This window comes from Camelus dromedarius, chromosome X (assembly GCF_036321535.1).
Source record: "Camelus dromedarius isolate mCamDro1 chromosome X, mCamDro1.pat, whole genome shotgun sequence".
In the NCBI taxonomy this organism is placed as follows: Eukaryota; Metazoa; Chordata; class Mammalia; order Artiodactyla; family Camelidae; genus Camelus; species Camelus dromedarius.
The window spans coordinates 15,356,886-15,376,015 of NC_087472.1; the positions used below are offsets into that span (position 1 = coordinate 15,356,886).

Consider the following 19,130-nt stretch of genomic DNA (forward strand, 5'->3'; position numbering starts at 1 on the left):
GCGCAGGCCTAGCCCCAGGCAAAATTATGAAGTAGGAGAAGAATGCCAGATACATAGGCGGCACTCAAGTGTTTGTTGAAAAAAGAATGAATGAGCCCTCCGTCCTTGACTCCTTCTCTCCCAACCCCCACATCCACTAGGTGACTTTTCAGTTCTATCTCCTAAATATCCCAGTAGTTTTTTTCCCTTTCCAAACCTCTTGTGCCACAGGAGTTTATCATTTCTTGTCTGGATCATTTTCACAGTCTCTTAACTTGCTTCCAATCCTGTTCCTTCTCCAAGCCATTCTGCACGATGTTGCTGGAGAGATCTTTTCATAAGGCAAATAGGATTATGTCACCCCTCTGCTTAAAGTTTCCTTAAGTCGTTCCCCAGGTTCTTTTGCATGGTTTTGGGACTCTGCATAATCTGACCCTCTGCTGCTTTAGCTCCTCTAACTCCCTGAAACCATCCCTTGCACCTCCCGCCCTTCAGCTGGGCAATGCCGGGCTCTCTCGTCGCAGTCTTTGTTCATGCTGCTGCTTTTCCCTTGGCACCCTTCCCCATATCTTCTTTCCTCACCTTCACTCCTACTGGTTTTTCAAGGCTGAGTTTAGAGCATCACCTCCTCTGGGAGGCTTTCAGTGACTTACCTTCTCACCCCTTAGAACTTTGCATTTGCCTTTATCTTGGCGCTTACCACATGCTATGTTAACATTTTCTGTTTGGTTGTCTTCCCCACAAGACCTGTTGCGCTTTGAGGTCAGGTACCACAGGTTAATCTTTGTGTCCCCATTGTGTGTTTGTATCTCAGTGTCTGGCACGTAGCAGCAGTTCAAATATTTGTTATTGAATGAATGCACGACCTCCTCAGCAACCTACCCTTCCTTTGCCTCTCTTCTCAGCCCACACGTTTGGCACACCACCTCCTCTCCCCTGGCCTGGCACTCACTGGAGAATTCCTGGGGTGGAGGCTCTCCCTTTCCTTTCTTTATCTATACCTACTTTTACGTGGATCAGAGAAAACACCATCAGATGATAAACTAATTCACACTGAGATGTTAAATCATTTCATGATACAAATACTCATTGAGTTCCTACTATGTGCCAGACATTATGCTGAGGTGTGTGTGGGAGTCACCAAAAAGAATATGGGTATTAAAGATCTCTACTTAGAGCATATGGGTAATGACTAAGTGCATTCCTCCTCTGAGAGGTATTTGATTTTCAAAGAACCGGATTTCAAATGGTGAAATTTAATCAGGAGAGGTGGGGATTTGGGTCTAGGAGATCTCGCAAACAGGTTAGCTCTGGCTCAATGAATTTGCTGTGTGAAATGATTTTCTAACGAGTTAGGTTGGCTTTAAGCCCCAGGTTATCTTGTTGTCACCGGTTATGCTTTGCTTCATGAAGGGTCACCAAGGGCCATCTTACACGAGGCAGATTCTTTTAACATCCTGGGATCGGGTGCCTTCTCTGACTTTGTGAGGTTCTAGTAAATTAAACCTAGTAAGCCCCACGGGCTGTCAGACTTTTTAGGTACGGTATTCAAAGATGAGACAGGCTGTGAAGCTCCCCACCACCACCACCACCACAGCGGTCAGCAGCTGCCCGTGAATGTGACTATTTGAGGGTTGGGTTTTTGAACCAGGCCAGAGCTGCATAGGGAAAACAGTTCGAGGGAACCCCCTGGAGAGCAGTAAGAAGGGGTGGATTTTGCACGGAGGAGGAAGACTGTGTGGCACTGGTGGCCAGAGACAAGCTGGACTCGGCTGGGAGGAAGACTGTGGCGAAGCAGAGAGGGGTATCTAAGTCAGGGAACCCCACGTACCCCAAGGAAGGATGGAGAGGTTGCAAAAATCCTCAAGGGAAAAGCCCTCCCGGCTGTAGGCCAATGAGCGGCGGGAAGGAGGAGTGAGGCTGGGGAACTTCTCCCAGAGCCAGTCAGAGGGGACGGCTGCTGGGAAGCCAATCAGCGCGCCCGAGCCTGCAGCCCCTCTGCAGTAGTTATGCCAGAGCGCCCAGTGTAGAGCGGCGGCGAGCGGGCAGCTGGGCTGGGCCGCCAGGAGCCACCGCACGCGCTCCGCGTCCTTCTCTCGCGCCGCCCACGCCGGGTCCCGGCGCCGCGGTGCCCCAGCAGTCCCCGCAGCCCCGCGCCCGCAGGCTCGCCGCGGGGTCGCCGCCGCCCCCCCGGCAGCGCCGATCGCCTCGCCTCGCCCCGCCCCGCCCCGGTCCCTCCTCGCCCCGCCCCGCCCCGGTCAGCCCCGCCCCGCCCGAGCCGCCGAGCCGTTCCCGCCCTCGCCCAGCGCCCAGGTAGCTGCGAGGAAACTTTTGCAGCGGCTGGGTAGCGGCACGTCTCCTGCTCCTCAGGGCCACTGCCAGGCTTGCCGAGTCCTGGGACCGCTCTCGCCCCCGCTGCCACTCTCCCGCGCTCTCCTCGCTCCCCGCGAAGCAGGATGGCAGGGACCGTGCTCACCGCGTGCTTGGTGGTGGCGATGCTGCTCAGCTTGGACTGCCCTGGACGGGCGCAGCCCCCGCCGCCGCCGCCGGACGCCACCTGTCACCAGGTCCGCTCCTTCTTCCAGAGACTGCAGCCCGGACTAAAGTGGGTGCCTGAAACCCCTGTGCCAGGTGAGGAGTCGTCCCTCGTGCGTTCCCCGCGCCCGGCGGAGAGCCAAGGGGCGCATGGTGGCCGTCCTCCGGGCGCCCTAGCCCCGCGGGGCGGCGGTCGTGCGCCCTGCCGCTGGGCACCTGTGAGTGGTCGCCGGGCCCGGGCCCTGCCAGGTCTCCCGAGGGAGGGAAGGAGGGTGTGTGTGGACCGCGTCCGCATCCCCCGGGCTCGCTAGGCTGTCAGCGAAGGTGCAAGTGGGAGGAACGGCCGGCATGGCCTTCTCTCGAGCGCCCATTTTTGGGGGGAGGGCGGGAAGGTTGGAGCTGGTTCTGCCGTCCTCGGCGACCTGGCGCCCCACATCCGAGCTGGTGCCTCTGGAATTTGCCACCCTCACTTGCACCTACGTGTCAGAATCTCAGCCTCAGCTGGACCGCGACTCGGGCCATTCTTTCCCCAACCTACCCTCACGCCCGCCCTCCTTTCCGCAGCCTGGGTTCCCGAGGCTCGCGGCCCAAGTGCAGGCAAAGTTGAGGACAGACCTCCGAATCCCGCAGTGGCAGGTAAAGACACGCGGAGGGAAACTTTTGAGTAGGAGGGTCCCCCAAATGAGGACGACTGAGCCTTTTCCTTCAAAACAGCGTCCCTCCTCTAGGCGGGCAAAATCGCTTCCAAAAGCGTGCCGCTGGCCCGGGGAACAGGAGCCCAAAGATGATTTAACTCCTCCCCTTCTCAAATTCATCTGCCTTCTTGACAGGCTGGACCCTGAAGGGGAGATGATTTTAGGTGGAGGAAAGTTTCTGAACGCTTGCCTTTTGTTCTGCACAATCAGATCGTGTTGTAAGGGCATATTTTAACCTTCGCTGAGGGCTGCCGCTGTCAACAGATGAATATTAATGGCCTTGTGTGATTGACTGTCCCGCGGTTGGACTCCTGAAAGCCTGCCTTAGAATCCAATTAGGACAAGTTGCTACACTGACAATGCAGGCAAGAAGAGTCGGCTTCAAACAGGTTAATTTATCAGAGGTGCGCTCTGAGAAACGGCTGGTTGTACTCACAAAACGTAAGACGTTTGTGGCCTCCAGGGTCTCTTCGCGACCCAGGCATGCAGCGCCGGGCGCGTCCCGCGCTTCCGAGGGATCGGGGAGCAGCCCTCGCCAAAACTTGGCTCGTGGCTCTCAACAAGTCAGGGAGGCGGGCCTGATGGTTGGACCAAGTTGTGAATGCGATGCGCGCCCTATGGGCGCTGCCAGCCAGCGTTCACCTAGGGAGGTTACCTAGGCAGCCAGCGCGCCCTCAGCCTTTTCTTTAGGTGGATGAAAAGAGCCGAGCGAGCCTGCTGTTTAGTTGCAAAGGTAATTGGTCACCCTTTTTGGTGACTGAAATGCAGTTGCGCATATGTTAAATATTGCTTGGCAGGGTTTCGCTCTAAGGGAGGGTAGAACTACCTCTTCCACTGTTAAGTGTTAATAACGTACCACGTGGGCGTGTGCAGGAGCTGTAAGGGGCAACCTATGAATCAGTTCCACAAAGCTGAAACAACAGGCGGATCTCTCTCCCCTCTAAGTGCCACGGTAATTAGATTTCTAAGGCCAGGGAACATGCTTTTGTTGATAATGTAAAAATTGGTCCTCACAGGATGAGCCCCCACAAGATGAATGGGTCCAGGGTTAGGGCTGGGGCCACATTTGGCGGAGTTGAAGCCAAGGAGTAAAGACTGTGCTTAGAAGAAAAAAAGACCAGAGGGAGTGTGCGGATATTCATTTAGCAACCCCCCTCTACGCAGACTCATGCAGACGCTCACCCTCCCTCGCCCTCCCCCAGCTCTCTGGCTGCCTGCCTCTTTGCAGCATCTGTATAAAAGTATTGGGAGGGCCCACACACTGTGTGTATGAGAGTTGGCCTGGGCTCCCTCCTTCCAAGCTCCCTTACTCCTGGCCTAAGGACAGCCATACTACATATAGAGAACAGGGACTCATAATGGAGATTTTTCATTTTCCTCAAATATTTCCCAAACTCTATAGGAAAAAATCACGTTCCAAGAGTCTTTACCATATAAACCCAACATGCCTTACTTGACTTCTATTTAACAAACATATGCCGTGTTGAGCACCTTCTACATGGCAGGCACTGTTCTGACTCGCCCTGGAGCAAAACCAAACTTCAAATATGGTGATACCCATACAGCTACCATATATCCTGGATTTTCTGCGGCAGGGCAGATTTCCAGTACTCAGTCCTGGCATGAAACCATGTGTCCTGAATTTTAGCTGAGCAAATATGGTTACTGTAGATATGGAAACTATGGTGAAAATCCTAATGTCCATGTGTGGAAAGAGCTCATCAGTATTTCAGAGAAGAGACGATAATGGCCGACTAAATACAATGGCAAGTGCATAATTTCAAAATGAATAAATGTATAATTTGCTGCTGTCATTCAGTAGTTGGAAATTGAAAGAGAGCTGCAAATGATTTGATAGTTCTAAACCATCATGATGACCGCTTGACTTTTTTTCCTCCCATCTATATTTTAAGCCATGTTCGGTTCACCCACTCCACTGTATTTAACTGCATTAAAGCTTTCTTTGTCCCAGATAAAATGAGATTTGGTCACAACAAGGAGAAATCCTCAAGAATGTCCTGTCTCACTTAGGGGGAGCATTTGGGATTGACTGCTAACTTCGGCCATTAGCAGAATTGGGTTAGAGTGGATAAGGTACATTTCTTATGCTAATATGGATGAGACTAAATGGCATTTGAAATCAGCCAGCCTAAAAAATAAATCACTGGTGCTGAAGGACTACACTAGACTTCCACAAAGCTGATCTAAAGCCTTACAATCTCATGTTCCCGTTTCTTTTAGTGTTCAAAGGCACAGGATAGCAATTCTAAATAGCATGTCCCACAAATCCATAGATCTTTTCATACCCCACTCTTTTTTTTTTTTAAGGATTTGTAACTTGGAAAGCACCACAGATGGAAACCAGGCACACAGAGTTAGCATTTGGCAGAAAAATCCATATAACTGACTTTCAGTGTAGCTCTTTTGCCCTTATTTAATTTAGAAAAATTCAGAAAAAAAGCCAATGAGCTCATAAGTCTAGATGTTTATTTTGTTTTGCTTAACCTACCCACAGGCGCAATCAAGAATGGATACAATTTTAGGCAAGGAAAGTGAGCTAGTAATCAGACAATGATGTTTCCAATTGTCTCAAGGGAATGTTACAGAAGTCTGAAAAAAAATTCCTCTAAACAAAAATCAAGTGTAATTCACTTTATGAATGCCATACACCACATTTGTGGGGGGGGGTGGTGGTGAAGGGGACGGATGGGAATGAGAAAAATCAAACAAACCGTGGTAGTGTTGCAACTCCCCAAAGATTGAGGAATCTTGCCTTAGAGGGCCTTGGAAAGTGCGAGAACCAATCCAGAAGGCCAAATGCCCGTATGGGTAAAAGGCAGCCTTGAAGAGCCAAAATCGGCTTTGAGTTTCTCAAAATAGATGAAACAACATGCAAATAAAAATCAACGTTCTCTAAAAAAGAGAGAGAGTTTGGTATTTGGGCATTTGTTGTTGTCGTTTTTTTAAGTATGAGAATTAGCAATCTCATCTGGGTTGCCAGCTATGGTTCCCCAATTAGTGTGAAGCAGTTAGCAGTCCGAAAGTTGGGACAGAGAAGAGAAAGTGAGGTGTAGGAGGGTTTTCTCTCCTTGGAGATTGCATTGGACATTTGGGTGGGCAGGTGATTGGTTAAAACTTTGAAAAAGTTGTATTATCACGTGCTAACTTGGAATGGTTCGGAGAACTCTCAAATGTGGTCTGAATATATTTCTTACGTTAATTCTGATGATTGGTACTGAGATGTCCCTAGCGGGAAGCATCAGTCTGGTTGAGGAGATGGCTGATGGTCGGTGGAGCACCTTGGCCTGAAAGGAACCTCAGACAGCCTGCTCCTTGGCAGCTCTGTGCTAGGTGCAGGGGATGCCAAGAGGAGACAGACGTCTTTCCTTTTGTCAAGGCACTCACAGCCTAGTGGGGGAGCATACAAGTAAACAGGCTTCTCAGGAAACTTGTAGGATTAAATAGGGTGAAAAGGGCTAGAAAATACCTCCAGGAAATTGGCTGAAATGGTCACAATAGCCAGCCTGGGCAAGGGAAAAAAACTGAAGAGATGAAGTGGGAGATAGGGAGAAGTCGCTTAATAAGGCCGCCATCTTAAAAAGAGTTTTCTTAATTCTTGGAGCAAATTGTTTGTAAGCATTAGGAAATACAGGCATAAGAAGATTTTGATGGATGCTAGATGACACAGATGGTGTCAGTTTTGCAATGTGGTTTTTTCTTATGGGCTGGTAGGTTGTATCCAATATTTTGATGCAATATTTTTGAGCATTCTGCTGCTTCCATCTTTGGAGTTGCAATGTTTGCTGTTCACTGTAGCCTAGAAGAAGGCTGCTTATTACCAACCTGGGAGAAAAGAGGTCTGGATTTGTCTGCTATGAGACGAGACAGAAAATATGTTTTCTCCTTAAATGGCAGCTATCAATAGGACCCCGCCAACTTTAGTGTTTGATGCATACACAAAAGCATGGGTCTTAAGAGGTATCTTATTACTCATTTCTAAGAAAATTGAAGATAATCACTTATAACTTGTGCACACGATACATCATTTGGAAAGAATTTCACTGGGGATCATATTGCTCAACTGAAAAGTTCTGGCATGCTGAATTTGTACATTTTTGTGAATGCTTCTTTTTACTCTGATCTCTAGCTTTTTTCTGCATATGGTTATTTGTATGTTTTAGATTATAAGCTCCTTAAAGGGAAAGCTCTGCATTTGATGCAGTGTTGAGCACAATGCTGAGAGTACCATAGAACGTTTAGTAAATAATTGATGAGAATAGAATTTCTAGATCATGATACATTCTCTACGAAACTTCCGAATACTTTCTTAAGCTGTATGTCATCTTAGTTATTTTAAAAGCCTAAGTCCAAATTTTTATGGCACATCATTGGGGCATGTGGACAAACTTTTCAGGCTACGTGTATTTTGACTGGAGACTGCTTCAGGCTTACCTCAGTTAGCTGGCGACTCTTACCATCAGGCAGGGCTTATTAACGTTGAGTACCCAGAGAACAAATTGAAATTAGCAACATTGTTATGACTGGCTTAGTATCATTAAAGATCAACAATTATTATAGCACGTAAATTGTAAGACATCTCTTAAATCAAACGCTCTTTGATTTAATGTCAGCTAGACCTTTCTCACTAATGTTGACATTACCGTATTTGGGAGTTGAGCTATAACACTTGCATGGACCTGTTGAAGTTCCTCACAGGTTTCTGTAAACTGGGATCAGAATTTGTGCACAGGCTCAATTCCAGAGACCACACCAGGGAGCCTACATGTATTCGGCCCTGGCTGAGCGTGTAAGTGGGTTCGATATTTTTGGTAATCTAGGGTCTAATGGGAAGTGTGGGCAGAAGAATCCCCCACTCATCTGCCCATATTTAGCAAATTGTCAGGCTTGAAACAGGATCCCTAGTGCTCCATTAAGAAATGAGCATCAGAAAATAGAATCCGTGTCATGGGCCTCAGACTGGCTTTAGAGCCAGTGTAAGGTAATGGGAATTTACCTTCTGAGATGTAATGACCGGAAGAGTGTGATTCAGAAAGCAGCGTGAAGGTGGGCACATCAGCAGAGAAAAGGTGCATTTGGAAATGCTGTGTGTGAGGGGAAAGCGCCCTCTGGAATGTTCTAGTCTCACTCCGATACCTTGTTGAATATACAAAGTAAAGATTTAGTTCTGTTCTTCACATTGGGCCAATTAAATATCAATTATACAAGTGCTAATTATTAGAAATACTTGTTTGCCATTTTTAAACAAAAATGAATCCAGATTGATTATCAAGGAAGGCATTTTCACTTTTGCCTCTCTTTGTGTGTAGCTGGATAAAGCCTTATTTGAGAGTTTGTATTTTTCCTCGTGAGTAAAAAGGAGTCAATGTTAAGACCAAAATGCATTGCTAATGTTCCGAACAGTTAATTACGCCTAGTAGCTGAAATTGTATTTATATGCTAGGTTAGTAAATCTACTAAGCTCTTTGAAGTATACTTAATAGGCTTATATTGATAAATAATTGATAGGAAGAGAGATAAAATACAAGTGAAAGTGGCAGTAAAAAGGGACAGGGAAGTCAAAGCCATTATAAATGAAACCTCCACCCACTGTATTCCAATCCATCCACCTGAAAGTTGATCAGAAGTGATGATTTTGAAAGTATTCTGTATTTTTAAAAATTTCCACAATGAAGCATGTATTTAGTCCTTGTAAATCCAGCAAAACTTTAGAGTAGAATTTTAATTGGCCTTTTTGAGTCTGCCTTTTGAGAAGAACTTTATTATTGGAAAATTAGAAATCCCGATTATAGTATCTTTAAGGTACATGTTCATAATTATCTGTGTCTCTCTACTAGACTGTGATCTCCTCAAGGTTATAGGGGCTGTATCTTATTTATCTTTGTATCCCCAGTGTCTAGCACAGTGCATAGCACAAATAATAGGTACTCAATAAATATTTGTAGGCTAAATGAATGAATGGAATTACAAATGTACTGTAAACATAAAATTTCCATAAAACCAATATTTAAGTAGTTGATTCATTTTTACTGATATACTAGGGTTTCTAAAAAAGTAACTACCTTTTCAGGTCAAAAACCTACTTGTTGCCTATAGGTAAGTGATAATGGACACTCGTTTAATTCATTTGGCTGTACTGTAACTCCTTGGAAGAGGTAGATTACCCAGATCCTACAAGAGGTAAGTAAGTAGTTTGTGCTTGTTTACAGGACTATTCTAAATAGTTTAAAAATAAATTAAATATGTCCACATATACATAAATGCATATATTTATCTTCACTTTACAGATCTGTGGTATTTAGTGTGAAAATAATGCAACTGGTGTCAGTTACAGAAACATACATTAAATATATGTAAGTTTTTCCTCAGTGTTTGGTGTTTCTTACCTATAACATCAAGCTTCATAAATGTACATTTAAAAGGACATAATCCAAAGTGGATTTTCAACCATGGAAATTTTATTGGATTAGTATAAAGGGCCTTAAGAGAGTCCTCTTAATTTCTGTATGCATTAGGGCATACTTTTAAAGTCAGCCGAGAAAACTCCATTAGTTGGCTAAGGATGATCCGTCGGGATTTCTTTCAGATAGAGGCCCAAGTAGGAAAGGGGAAAAAGGAAAGGGATACGTTCATTTGAAAATAATGTTAAAATTCTATTTGCATAGTTTCCTCCTTAATAATGGTTCTGCTCCCTCTCTCCAAAACTCTGCATTCTGGTACGTACAGTATGTATCGTGGTGTCCTGGGATTCTCCGTTGCTTTTTTTTTTAATTTTAAAAAAATTTTAAAATTTAAAATTTCTTTTTCTCCATTGCTTTCTGTCAAATTTTGATTTGGATGACTGAAGCTGAGGGAAACATAGTGAAGAGAGGAAGAGATACAGGGAGGAAATTAAAAGCCCACACTCTGGTATAGATCAGAAAGTTAACTGGCCTGTAACAGGCTGAAAGGATTGGAAAACGTTTGGATATGGAAATTTTCATGCGTGCAGAGATGCCGCAGAGATATGCCCCAATTGCATTTGGTTCCCAGAAATACCTTATCTGTACTTCTCAGTTAGTATCCATGTTTTGAAGTACATAGTTTATTCATAGCCTCTGCCAGACCCTTTGCTCGTTGAATGGAGGAGCCATGTTTGACTGTCATGGTCTCCTCTAGAGTGGTGACTAGAGTGCCTTGTACAGAGTAAATAATAAAGGTTGGAGTGAATGTAAGAATAAGTAAGTAAAGATATAGTCTAGAGGGCTTGATCACTGTCAAATGAGATCCTAGGATGGTATCCACCTAGGGAACGACAGATTCTCTGAGTGCATCATTGTCTAAGTTGATCAGCACAGAGACTGAGGAAGGGGGTTGGTGAAGCTGAAGCATATTTTTCTATTCTCTGTGGCCCTGGGAGCCTTGTTGCCCCTCTTTCAAAACTGAAGTTTGAGGAGAAAGTGACAAGTCGAGAGAGATTTTTAGCTGCAGCCTTATCTAAATGTGGTGTTTGCATATGATTTATATATAGATATTCATAGATTATATATGTATAAATATATATTTATATTATTTTGATAGCAACAGTTAATAATTATGTGCTATTTAAACTGTTTGAAAGTCGCTAATTGTTACTCTTAGCAGTGGGCGGTCTTTCACAATCATCCCTTACATTTGTGTCGTGAAAGCCTTGCTTTTATATAGCTTATGGACAAACAATGCAGCCACTCGTAGTGTGTCTGCAGGTTCAGGTTCTGAATTCCACAGATCTGCTTGGTTGCAACACACACACACACATTTGTACACACATACATGCACACATATAATATTCCTACAACTCCTCAAGGGGTACACCCTTCATCATCTAGAGGATAAGCGTAACCTACACTGGGAAGAACAAGGGGGCACAGCTTTTCAGAGCTTGAGTAAACCATTCTGAGTTGGATTGGCCCCAAATTGTCACAGAGCTAGTTGTCATTGATTTCACAGAGCTACTGCTCATTTCTCAAGTCCCATCACTTCCCTAAGCACAGAGATGTGACCCTTGTTCAATTAGTGGTGGTTAACGCATACTGTGAATTTGGCTCATTTTGGAGAACTGCTTCTAGCACTGGCTGCATTGTGTGTTGAGCTCCATGGAAGTGAGCCTGTGACCCAAGAGGTACTTTTCAAGTTAGGTTTCATGGAGTGACTGTATTGGGAGCCACACTTAAATGTTTTGGAAAACAGATGGAAATTCTCAGAAAAGGAACCTACTGATAAAGAACTTTACATGGTATCTCTGCATAAAAATTTAAAAGTTTTTCATCTAGTCTTTACTTCAACCAGCATTTATTGACCACAGATTCTGTACCAGGAGCTGATAAATAAGATAAAATCACTGCTTAGGAAGGAAGCCAGTAAGGAAAACTGTGGATGTCAAGACAGCATAATGAGAGCTGCCGTAGAGCTGGGTGCTATATGGGGATCTGGGTGCTGCTGAGCTATGGAGAAGGGGTGCCTAGTTGCCGAAAGTGGGCTGTCACGTAAGGTCTGTGCAAAGGTACAGGGGTATGAGACAAAATGACACATTTGTTGGACTGGAATACTTCGGACTGTTTGAAGTACAGATGTAGGGAAAGTGGAGGAAAGATAAACTAGAAAAGTAGATAGGAAATGCTGAGGAGTTTTGTTGGACTGTATCCAAGGATGATGAAGAACCATGAAAACATTTGAAGAAGAGGAAATATTATTCAGGATGGAGGATGACTGGAGAGTGAGTGGTAGCAGGGAATTTTAATAAGGCAGGTGAAAAGGCAGGCAGTAAATAGGAGAATAAAAGGTAAAGTTGAGAGAATATAGGAAATAGAGTAGACATGACTTGGTGACTGGATATGAGGACAGAAGGGAGAGTCTAGAACTTCTAGTTTTGCTGGGTGGTGGGGCATGGCAGATAATAGGTTCTTAGTAAATGTTTGTTGAATAAATGAGTGAAACATAGGAGAAACATTTTTGAGGGGTGAACAATGAGTTTGATTTTTGAACAGGTTGAGTTTGAGGTGTCCTTTAATCATTGAGACAGAAATGTCTGGTAAGCAGTTGAGGTTGTGTTTTGGATCATAGAAGACAGAGCAATCAGGGCTGGAGATACATGCATGGACATTAGAAGCATATAGATGGTAATTGAAAACTGGGAATAGACGAGATCACTGGGAAAGAGTGTATATATTCTTCTTGAGTTCAGGAGAAGCATAGTCAGGGCTCATCAGCATATCGGCTCAAGCTGGAGGTCCTGGGTGTGGATGATATTTTCCAGGCTTTTGTATGTGACATGTCTTAAAATGTGTTTTGCCAGCATCTGGGGATTTTTTTTAAAAACTGCCAAATACTTTAAGAACTCTCTTGATTAAAAGTATGAGTGTATGTTGTCATTGTCCAAGACTTTGCAAATAAGATTACTCCAAAACACACACACACACACACACACACACACACACACACACACACACACACACACACACAGACTTCTGTTTAGAAAAATACATTGGAATCAAGGGATCAGATTTTTGTTATTTTTGATAGTAATAATTAATAATTATGTGTGTTATTTAAACTGAAAGTTCTTGTTACCCTTAGCAGTGGGTGGTCTTTCATCATCATATCTTACATTTGTGTCGGGAAAGCCTTGCTTTTATATAGCTTATGGACAAACAATCCAACCACTTGTAATGTGTCTGCAGGTTCTGAGTTCCACTGACCTGTCTGGTTCCAACATGGAGGTCCCTCTGGCTCTCCCCCTCTAGAGAATGAAAGCTATCCTAGCGTGTAACTTTGGAGTTCTGGTCTCTATTCTATTTCACCCTGAGTCCTACTGGCTAGTCTTTGAAACGTGTGATTCCATGCACATACTAGGAATACTTGTGTGATTGGGCTGATCTTTTCTTAAGGGTCTATCTATGGAGATGTGATTTTTTTTTGGTTGGTGGAGGGAGAGGGTTGTATAATTTTCTGTTTTATCTGGCATAAATGGTTTCTTTACTTTCTCTGTTGTTCAAGAAGGTGCCTTCATCAGGGTTTCTACTTTTGTTCAACAGAAGCTTAAAACTACCTGTTCTCCAGTGGTTTTTTTTTTTTTTTTTTTGAGGCTACTTTAAGGTTGCTGGAATAATTTGGAAGGGCCACAAGAGAAGATCACAGAAACTACCACTTACTGAGTGCCTACTGTGTGTCAGTTGCTTTATATTTAATCTCTTATTTAATCTACACAGCAAAGCTGAGAGGTAGGTGGTGTGTCATCTCCATTTTACAGATGAAGAAACTGAGGCCCAGAAAGTTTTACTTCCCCTCAGGTGCTGTAAGTGGTGGAGCCAGGATTTGCATCCAGATTTGTCTCACTCCATAGCTCATGCTCTCTGCAATATATCCATTAGATTATGAGAGAAAGGACTATGGTCTGGATATGAACTATTTGACTTCAATTCCCACACACCTTTGACTTTTGTGATATTGTACACTCTGGGCTCCCCTCCTACTTGTAAAGCTGACTCTTCCTCCCACCCTTTATTAAATGCAAGTGTTCCAGTCGTATTTGTTCATTTCCCTTTTGGTTCTCTCTTTGTTCATTCCCATGACTTTATTATCTTTGCTGTTTGAATGGCTCCCTCATCTCTTTCCAACCTGACCTCTTCCTTGCTGTCCAGTTCAGTATTTCCCAATTGCCTGCTGGAGATCTCCATCCAGAAGTCCTGCCAGTTCTTCACTTTCAACAAAATCAAAAATTAGTCCATGATTTTCTTTTCCCATCTGCACAAACCTGCCTCTCTCCAACATTCTATGTTTCTGGTGATAGCATCTCTGTCTGGTACCCATCTTGAAGTCTTGAAATCATCTTTGACTTCTCTCTTTACATCTCACGTCCAAATTAAATGGCTACGTCCTGCAAGTCTGCCTCCATTGTGCCTCTCACTCTTACCCTGTTGACATGTGTGCCCTCTACTCAAGCATAACAGGCTGCTAACGCATTACTGAAAGGACCCTGTAGTTGTGTGCCTCCACATCTTTGCTTGTAGACCACCTGACTCTCTTCCTTTTATCAGTGCCTGCTGCAGTCCTACCCATCTTTCAAGGTGTCAGTGCAATGCCATCTTCTTCATGAATCACTTTGTGATTCCTGATGACTAGATGTGATCGTTTCTCCTTTTGAAGCCTGATATCACTGTACTTCTCCTATGGCCTTGTTTCTCCTTTGCTCTTGTAATTATTTATGTACTTGACTTTTTTCTTCTTACTAGAGCCTTGCTCCTGAAAGTGTGGTCCATGGACCAGCAGCATCAGCATCACCTGGGAGCCTGTAAGAAATGCAGAATCTCAAGCCCCATCCCAGACCTACTGAACCCGAATTTATATTTTTTAACAAGATTCCCCAGGTGATTTGTTTGCAGGTTAGAGTTTCAGAAGGGCTGCTTCCAAGTGTAAACTCCTTGAGGGTAAGAACCTTGCAGCACTTAAGAGAGGGTCTTGCAGGGAACTATACTCAGTATCCTTTAATAGCCTATAATGAAAAAGAATATGAAAAGAATATGATAATATATATAACTGAATATATATATATATGTAACTGAATCACTATGCTGTACACCAGAAACTAACACAACATTGTAAATCAACTACACTTCAATTAAAAAAGAGAGGGTCTTGCCTATAATACATCATTGTTCTTTTGATTTCTCTTGTTTTTGCTCTGCTTCAGCTATTTATTCATTGATGCGGATGGGTGGAGTGGGGGAGAAAGGGAGGGTGGGAGGAGAGGGCAGGAGAAAGAGATTCAGAGAGTGTGGGGGAGGAGAGGGAGAGAATGAATGTGAGAATGAGTGGGCTAGAGAGAGCCTACGGGATCTTTGCTTGGTTGCTAACTTTGTGACCAGTTTGGAAAACAGTCTTTCCTCCCCCAGATGAGTAGACCCTCTAGTCTAGGCCTTGCCTTAATTTAATGTGGCCAGAGGCAAATATCCCTTGAGATCATTGCTCTTAACCTCCGGAACTAATGGTTTCCCACGTTGTCATTGGCTGGAATTCTGAGGGATGTCTTCTCTGGCCATCCCCAGAAGTCAGAGTGGAACTTTTTAGGAGTTTCAAAGAGCCATGGAAGAACTGCTCAGTGTTTCAAATAGTCCCTTCTATTTTCAGAAACAGATTTTCTGCTTTGTTTTCAAACTTCAAAGTTTATTTCTGAAATAAAGGTTTATTTTCCCCCACGGAATTCTGAAGGTTTTATACAAGTGTTAATTTCTAAAACCCGAGTCATTTCTTGCCTTTGAAAGTTCAGTGCTGTGGGTCAATTTAGTAACGTTGCCTGAAGGTTCTTTTGGCCTTCAAAAGCTGTCAGATTGCCTTTTTGTTCTTTGAGAGAGTAAGGTTGCCTCATTCACAAAGCCTGAAGGTGATGTTGGAACCAACATTTATTCAATCATTCAGAGTCTTCCCCCACCCTTCAACAATATTCAATTTTATTTTCAGGTTAGATCCTGGTGGCTATGAGATGTATTATCAACTAACAATTCTGGGTAAAATTCCCCAAAAGCTCATCAACATTTCATAGAGTAGTGATGAGAAGTAGGCCAGGTTATTGTAGGGGAAGAGTGGATGTTCTGTACACACTCATCACAGCCCTTTGGGGGGATCGGGGTACTTCCAGAGCTCCTGAGGGTCCTCCCTTCATCATCTGTCGGACAGCTCCCCATATCTTCCCTTTTCACCTTCCTCTTTTTCACCCTCACACTCTCTCTCAACTGGTTATAATTTAGAACAGAAGGTGTTTTATGGTTTGCTATATTTATTGAGTGGTTTTGTGTTTCTTGTTCTGTAAAAAAAAAAAAAGATGCGTGGGATGTTTTATATTTTCCTCTCTGTTTTAGTTGTAAGTTGTGTTTCCTTTTCCTATAGCTCCTGATTTCCTTTTCTCCCCTCTCTTCCCCCATCTTCCTCTGCCTCTGCCTCTGCCACATCCTCTTGCCCTCACTGATTCTGGAGAGAAAACAGGCTTTGCATTTCTGCCCACATATTTGGTTGGGGTACCCGGTCACTTCTCTTGGTATATTGTAAAATTCAGTTCCTTAGTTTGGAAATGAAGAGGTCTAAAATGTGCACCGATGATAAATTTACATTCCACTTTCTAAGAACTCTGAGTATTTAAAAGGCTTTTTGTACAGATAGGACGAGGCTAAATATATCTGACTCAAGTACCTCAGATCATTGCAATGTAGTTTACATTCTCTCGCACTTTGTCATAATTCTCAATGAATGCAAATTGCATCTTTGTTCTTAGAAATCTATTTTCTTATACTGAATGCCTTTCCTTTTTCTAAAGATAAAGGTGCCCCTTTGAAACACTGCTAGAGTGGGGTAGGGCTGACATCTACCTTGTAGGCTAACCAAATTGCTTTTCCCTGATGCAGTTATCACATTTCAGGACATTGTTGCATTTGTAGGATTTTATTGTCCTCATTTCAAGTTTGACTACAGGTTAGAGAGTGTATTCCAACTGGACTGTTTCTTGGTATTTTTTCTTTGTCCTTACACTTATGGCGATCTTTGGTTTGTCCTATATGTATTATCTCTTCCAAGCTTGGCCAAGGTTCTTAGGTTATGCAGTTATGTATAAATATTTAACAAGTTAAGTTAGACAAAATGTGCTTGAAGATACTTCAGCCCTCCCCCCTCTGTCCCTACCGCTCCCGCCCCAGCTCAGTTCTTGTGTGGACTCACAGATGGTTGCTTTATCTCAGATGTTTAGATTTTGAGGACATTCCTTTGCACTTTGCTTGACAGACACAATGAAATGGAAGCTTTTCAGTCAATCTTGACTACCAAAATGGTAGCACCAAGAAACAGATAACATTAGGCTCTTCTTCCTATTTTTTTTCTAACCAGTTATCCAAACTCCCCAAAGCCAGAGAGTTTTAAGTATGAGATTGTGTGTTTTTTAAGAAAATATTTTGGGTAAAGACTAATGTTCTCGAGTCAGGAATAACAATTAGTACCATTCATTAATCAGGGGGCATGTTTTGACTTTGAGTCCTGGCTAGGAAATATAAACTGTGAAAGTCACACATATATATGAACCTCAGGCAAATTTATGACTTGTCAGCCTTTTAAGGTTAAATTCTTAACCCCAAATCGGGGCTGGCTTTATATGTGGAGTTCGGCACATTCCTCTGGGCCACTGATCACCCCCTCCCTGAGCCCTTTGCTTAACAGCAGCTAATGGCCTAATGAGCAAGAAGGATTTCTGCCTCTTATCAGCTGCCTAAACAGCAACAGGAAGGCTGATATACAGAGTATAGGTCAAAACCTGAGTTCTTGAACCAAAAACCTACAGGGTCAGTTTAAAACTGGATATGTGGTATCTCTGTAGACATCAATACCTGTCAGTAAAGGAGCTGGACACTTGAGTTCAAACAAATAGTAGTAGTTGTGAAAAGTATGAACAGTCTAATTAATTTTGCTAATAGTTCTTTCCTTCTTTGTTTAGTTCTCCTATAAATAGCCTTCATATAGTCTTTAATGAGCTTTTCGTTTGCGCCTGGAGGTTATTATGGTCACGCGGCAGTGTTTGTCAGCTGGCGATGATGAGGGAGGCAAGGATATTTATATTTTGGCCCAGATTTTGGAGGGGGCTGCCAAATAAAGGTAAATAGATATCTACTACTACTACTTTTCTTTGTAAACCGAGTTTTTGAATAAATATGCACTCAATTTGCCACCGAGCCAGAGAAACCTTTGTAATTCTTCATATCGTACTCAGACCTTTTTAAGGAGGAAAGAGTCATTTCTTGTTTCTTAGACCCATTTGGAGTCCAGGCTCAGATTCGCATAGAATAAATAGTTTAGGGTATTCAGTGCCCATCATAGTGAAAGCCCCTTGACTTTCATCTTCTGCATTTGCATTTTTTCAGAGACAATAATGAAAACATTTTTTTCGGATTCAGTTCTGTTATTGAAAATCCTATTTACATAAACAGGCATTGTTGTGGCTTAGGGAAGAATGTGGGGTCCCATTCTTTACTCCTTGTATATCTTTGCTAAGGCTTGTCTAAATAGAAGTAATGACGCTTTAGTCTGAGCAGCTTTTCTCATTTAGGTAAGCAGGGTGGTTTGAAATTTCAGTTTACTAGATAATTGAGTTTCTTCTTCTTAATTATTTCAGGCATGCAGGTTTCTCTCTTGATAGTAAAGACCCTCAAAATCTAGTAATCTCCTCAGGCATCCGTTTGGTAATAAAATCCTGTGCATTTTCAGGGGTTAATTTTCATGACAATTGTGCGTCCCCTCCCCACCCCAACCCTTGAAGAAATTCTGCCATCTTTTAGGGCTTTGGTCTCCTCACATTTGCAAAAGCACACTTTAAAAATATATAAGGATGTTGTTGGAATGACTGGATCTAGACGAAATTTAAATGTATTCAGATTCATGCTCATTACACAACTTTCATTTAGGGTTTTTAATAGCCTTGTCATATTTCTCAGAAAATCATCTTCCTGACTTTGCCAGACTTGGTTTTCTGCCCTGAATGAAAAACTGAAGATCAGCAAAAGCAGAGCCTAACTATCCCCTATTCTATCCTTTTTCTCAAAAAAATTTAAAAAAAAAGAAAGAAAAAGAAAAGAAAAATTCTCAGAGGTCATCTGGTGCAGAGTGAGAGAGTGAGGTGGGAAAAACCCTAAAAAAAAAAAGCTCAGGCCGCCTTCACATCTGCTAGTCATTCCCACTGGTGTGACTTCAATTCAGCAAGTTTTTATTGAGCACCTGTGGTGGGGGCAGTGCTAATAATCATTAACATTTATTGAGCCAGGCGCTGTGCTAAGCCCTTTATGGGCAACATCCCATTTAATCCTCACAATAGAACTACCAGGTGGGTATTATTATTTCCCCCATTTTACAGATGAA

The 19,130-nt window shown here is 43.3% G+C and overlaps 1 protein-coding gene across 2 annotated transcripts in view; it reads left to right on the forward strand.

Annotated features, from left to right (window-relative positions):
- The first annotated feature begins 2,268 nt into the window (after window positions 1–2,268).
- Window positions 2,269–19,130, forward strand: part of GPC3 (glypican 3) — a 368,118-nt gene continuing 351,256 nt past the window's right edge. The window contains exons 1-2 of one of the 2 annotated variants that reach the window (XM_031446155.2): window positions 2,285–2,610; window positions 3,079–3,150. In XM_031446155.2, the coding sequence (XP_031302015.1) occupies window positions 2,436–2,610; window positions 3,079–3,150 (247 nt within the window). In that variant the 5' untranslated portion in view covers window positions 2,285–2,435. Of the gene's footprint in view, window positions 2,611–3,078; window positions 3,151–19,130 lie in introns of both variants that reach the window. The other variant, XM_031446156.2, reaches the window with a different exon arrangement.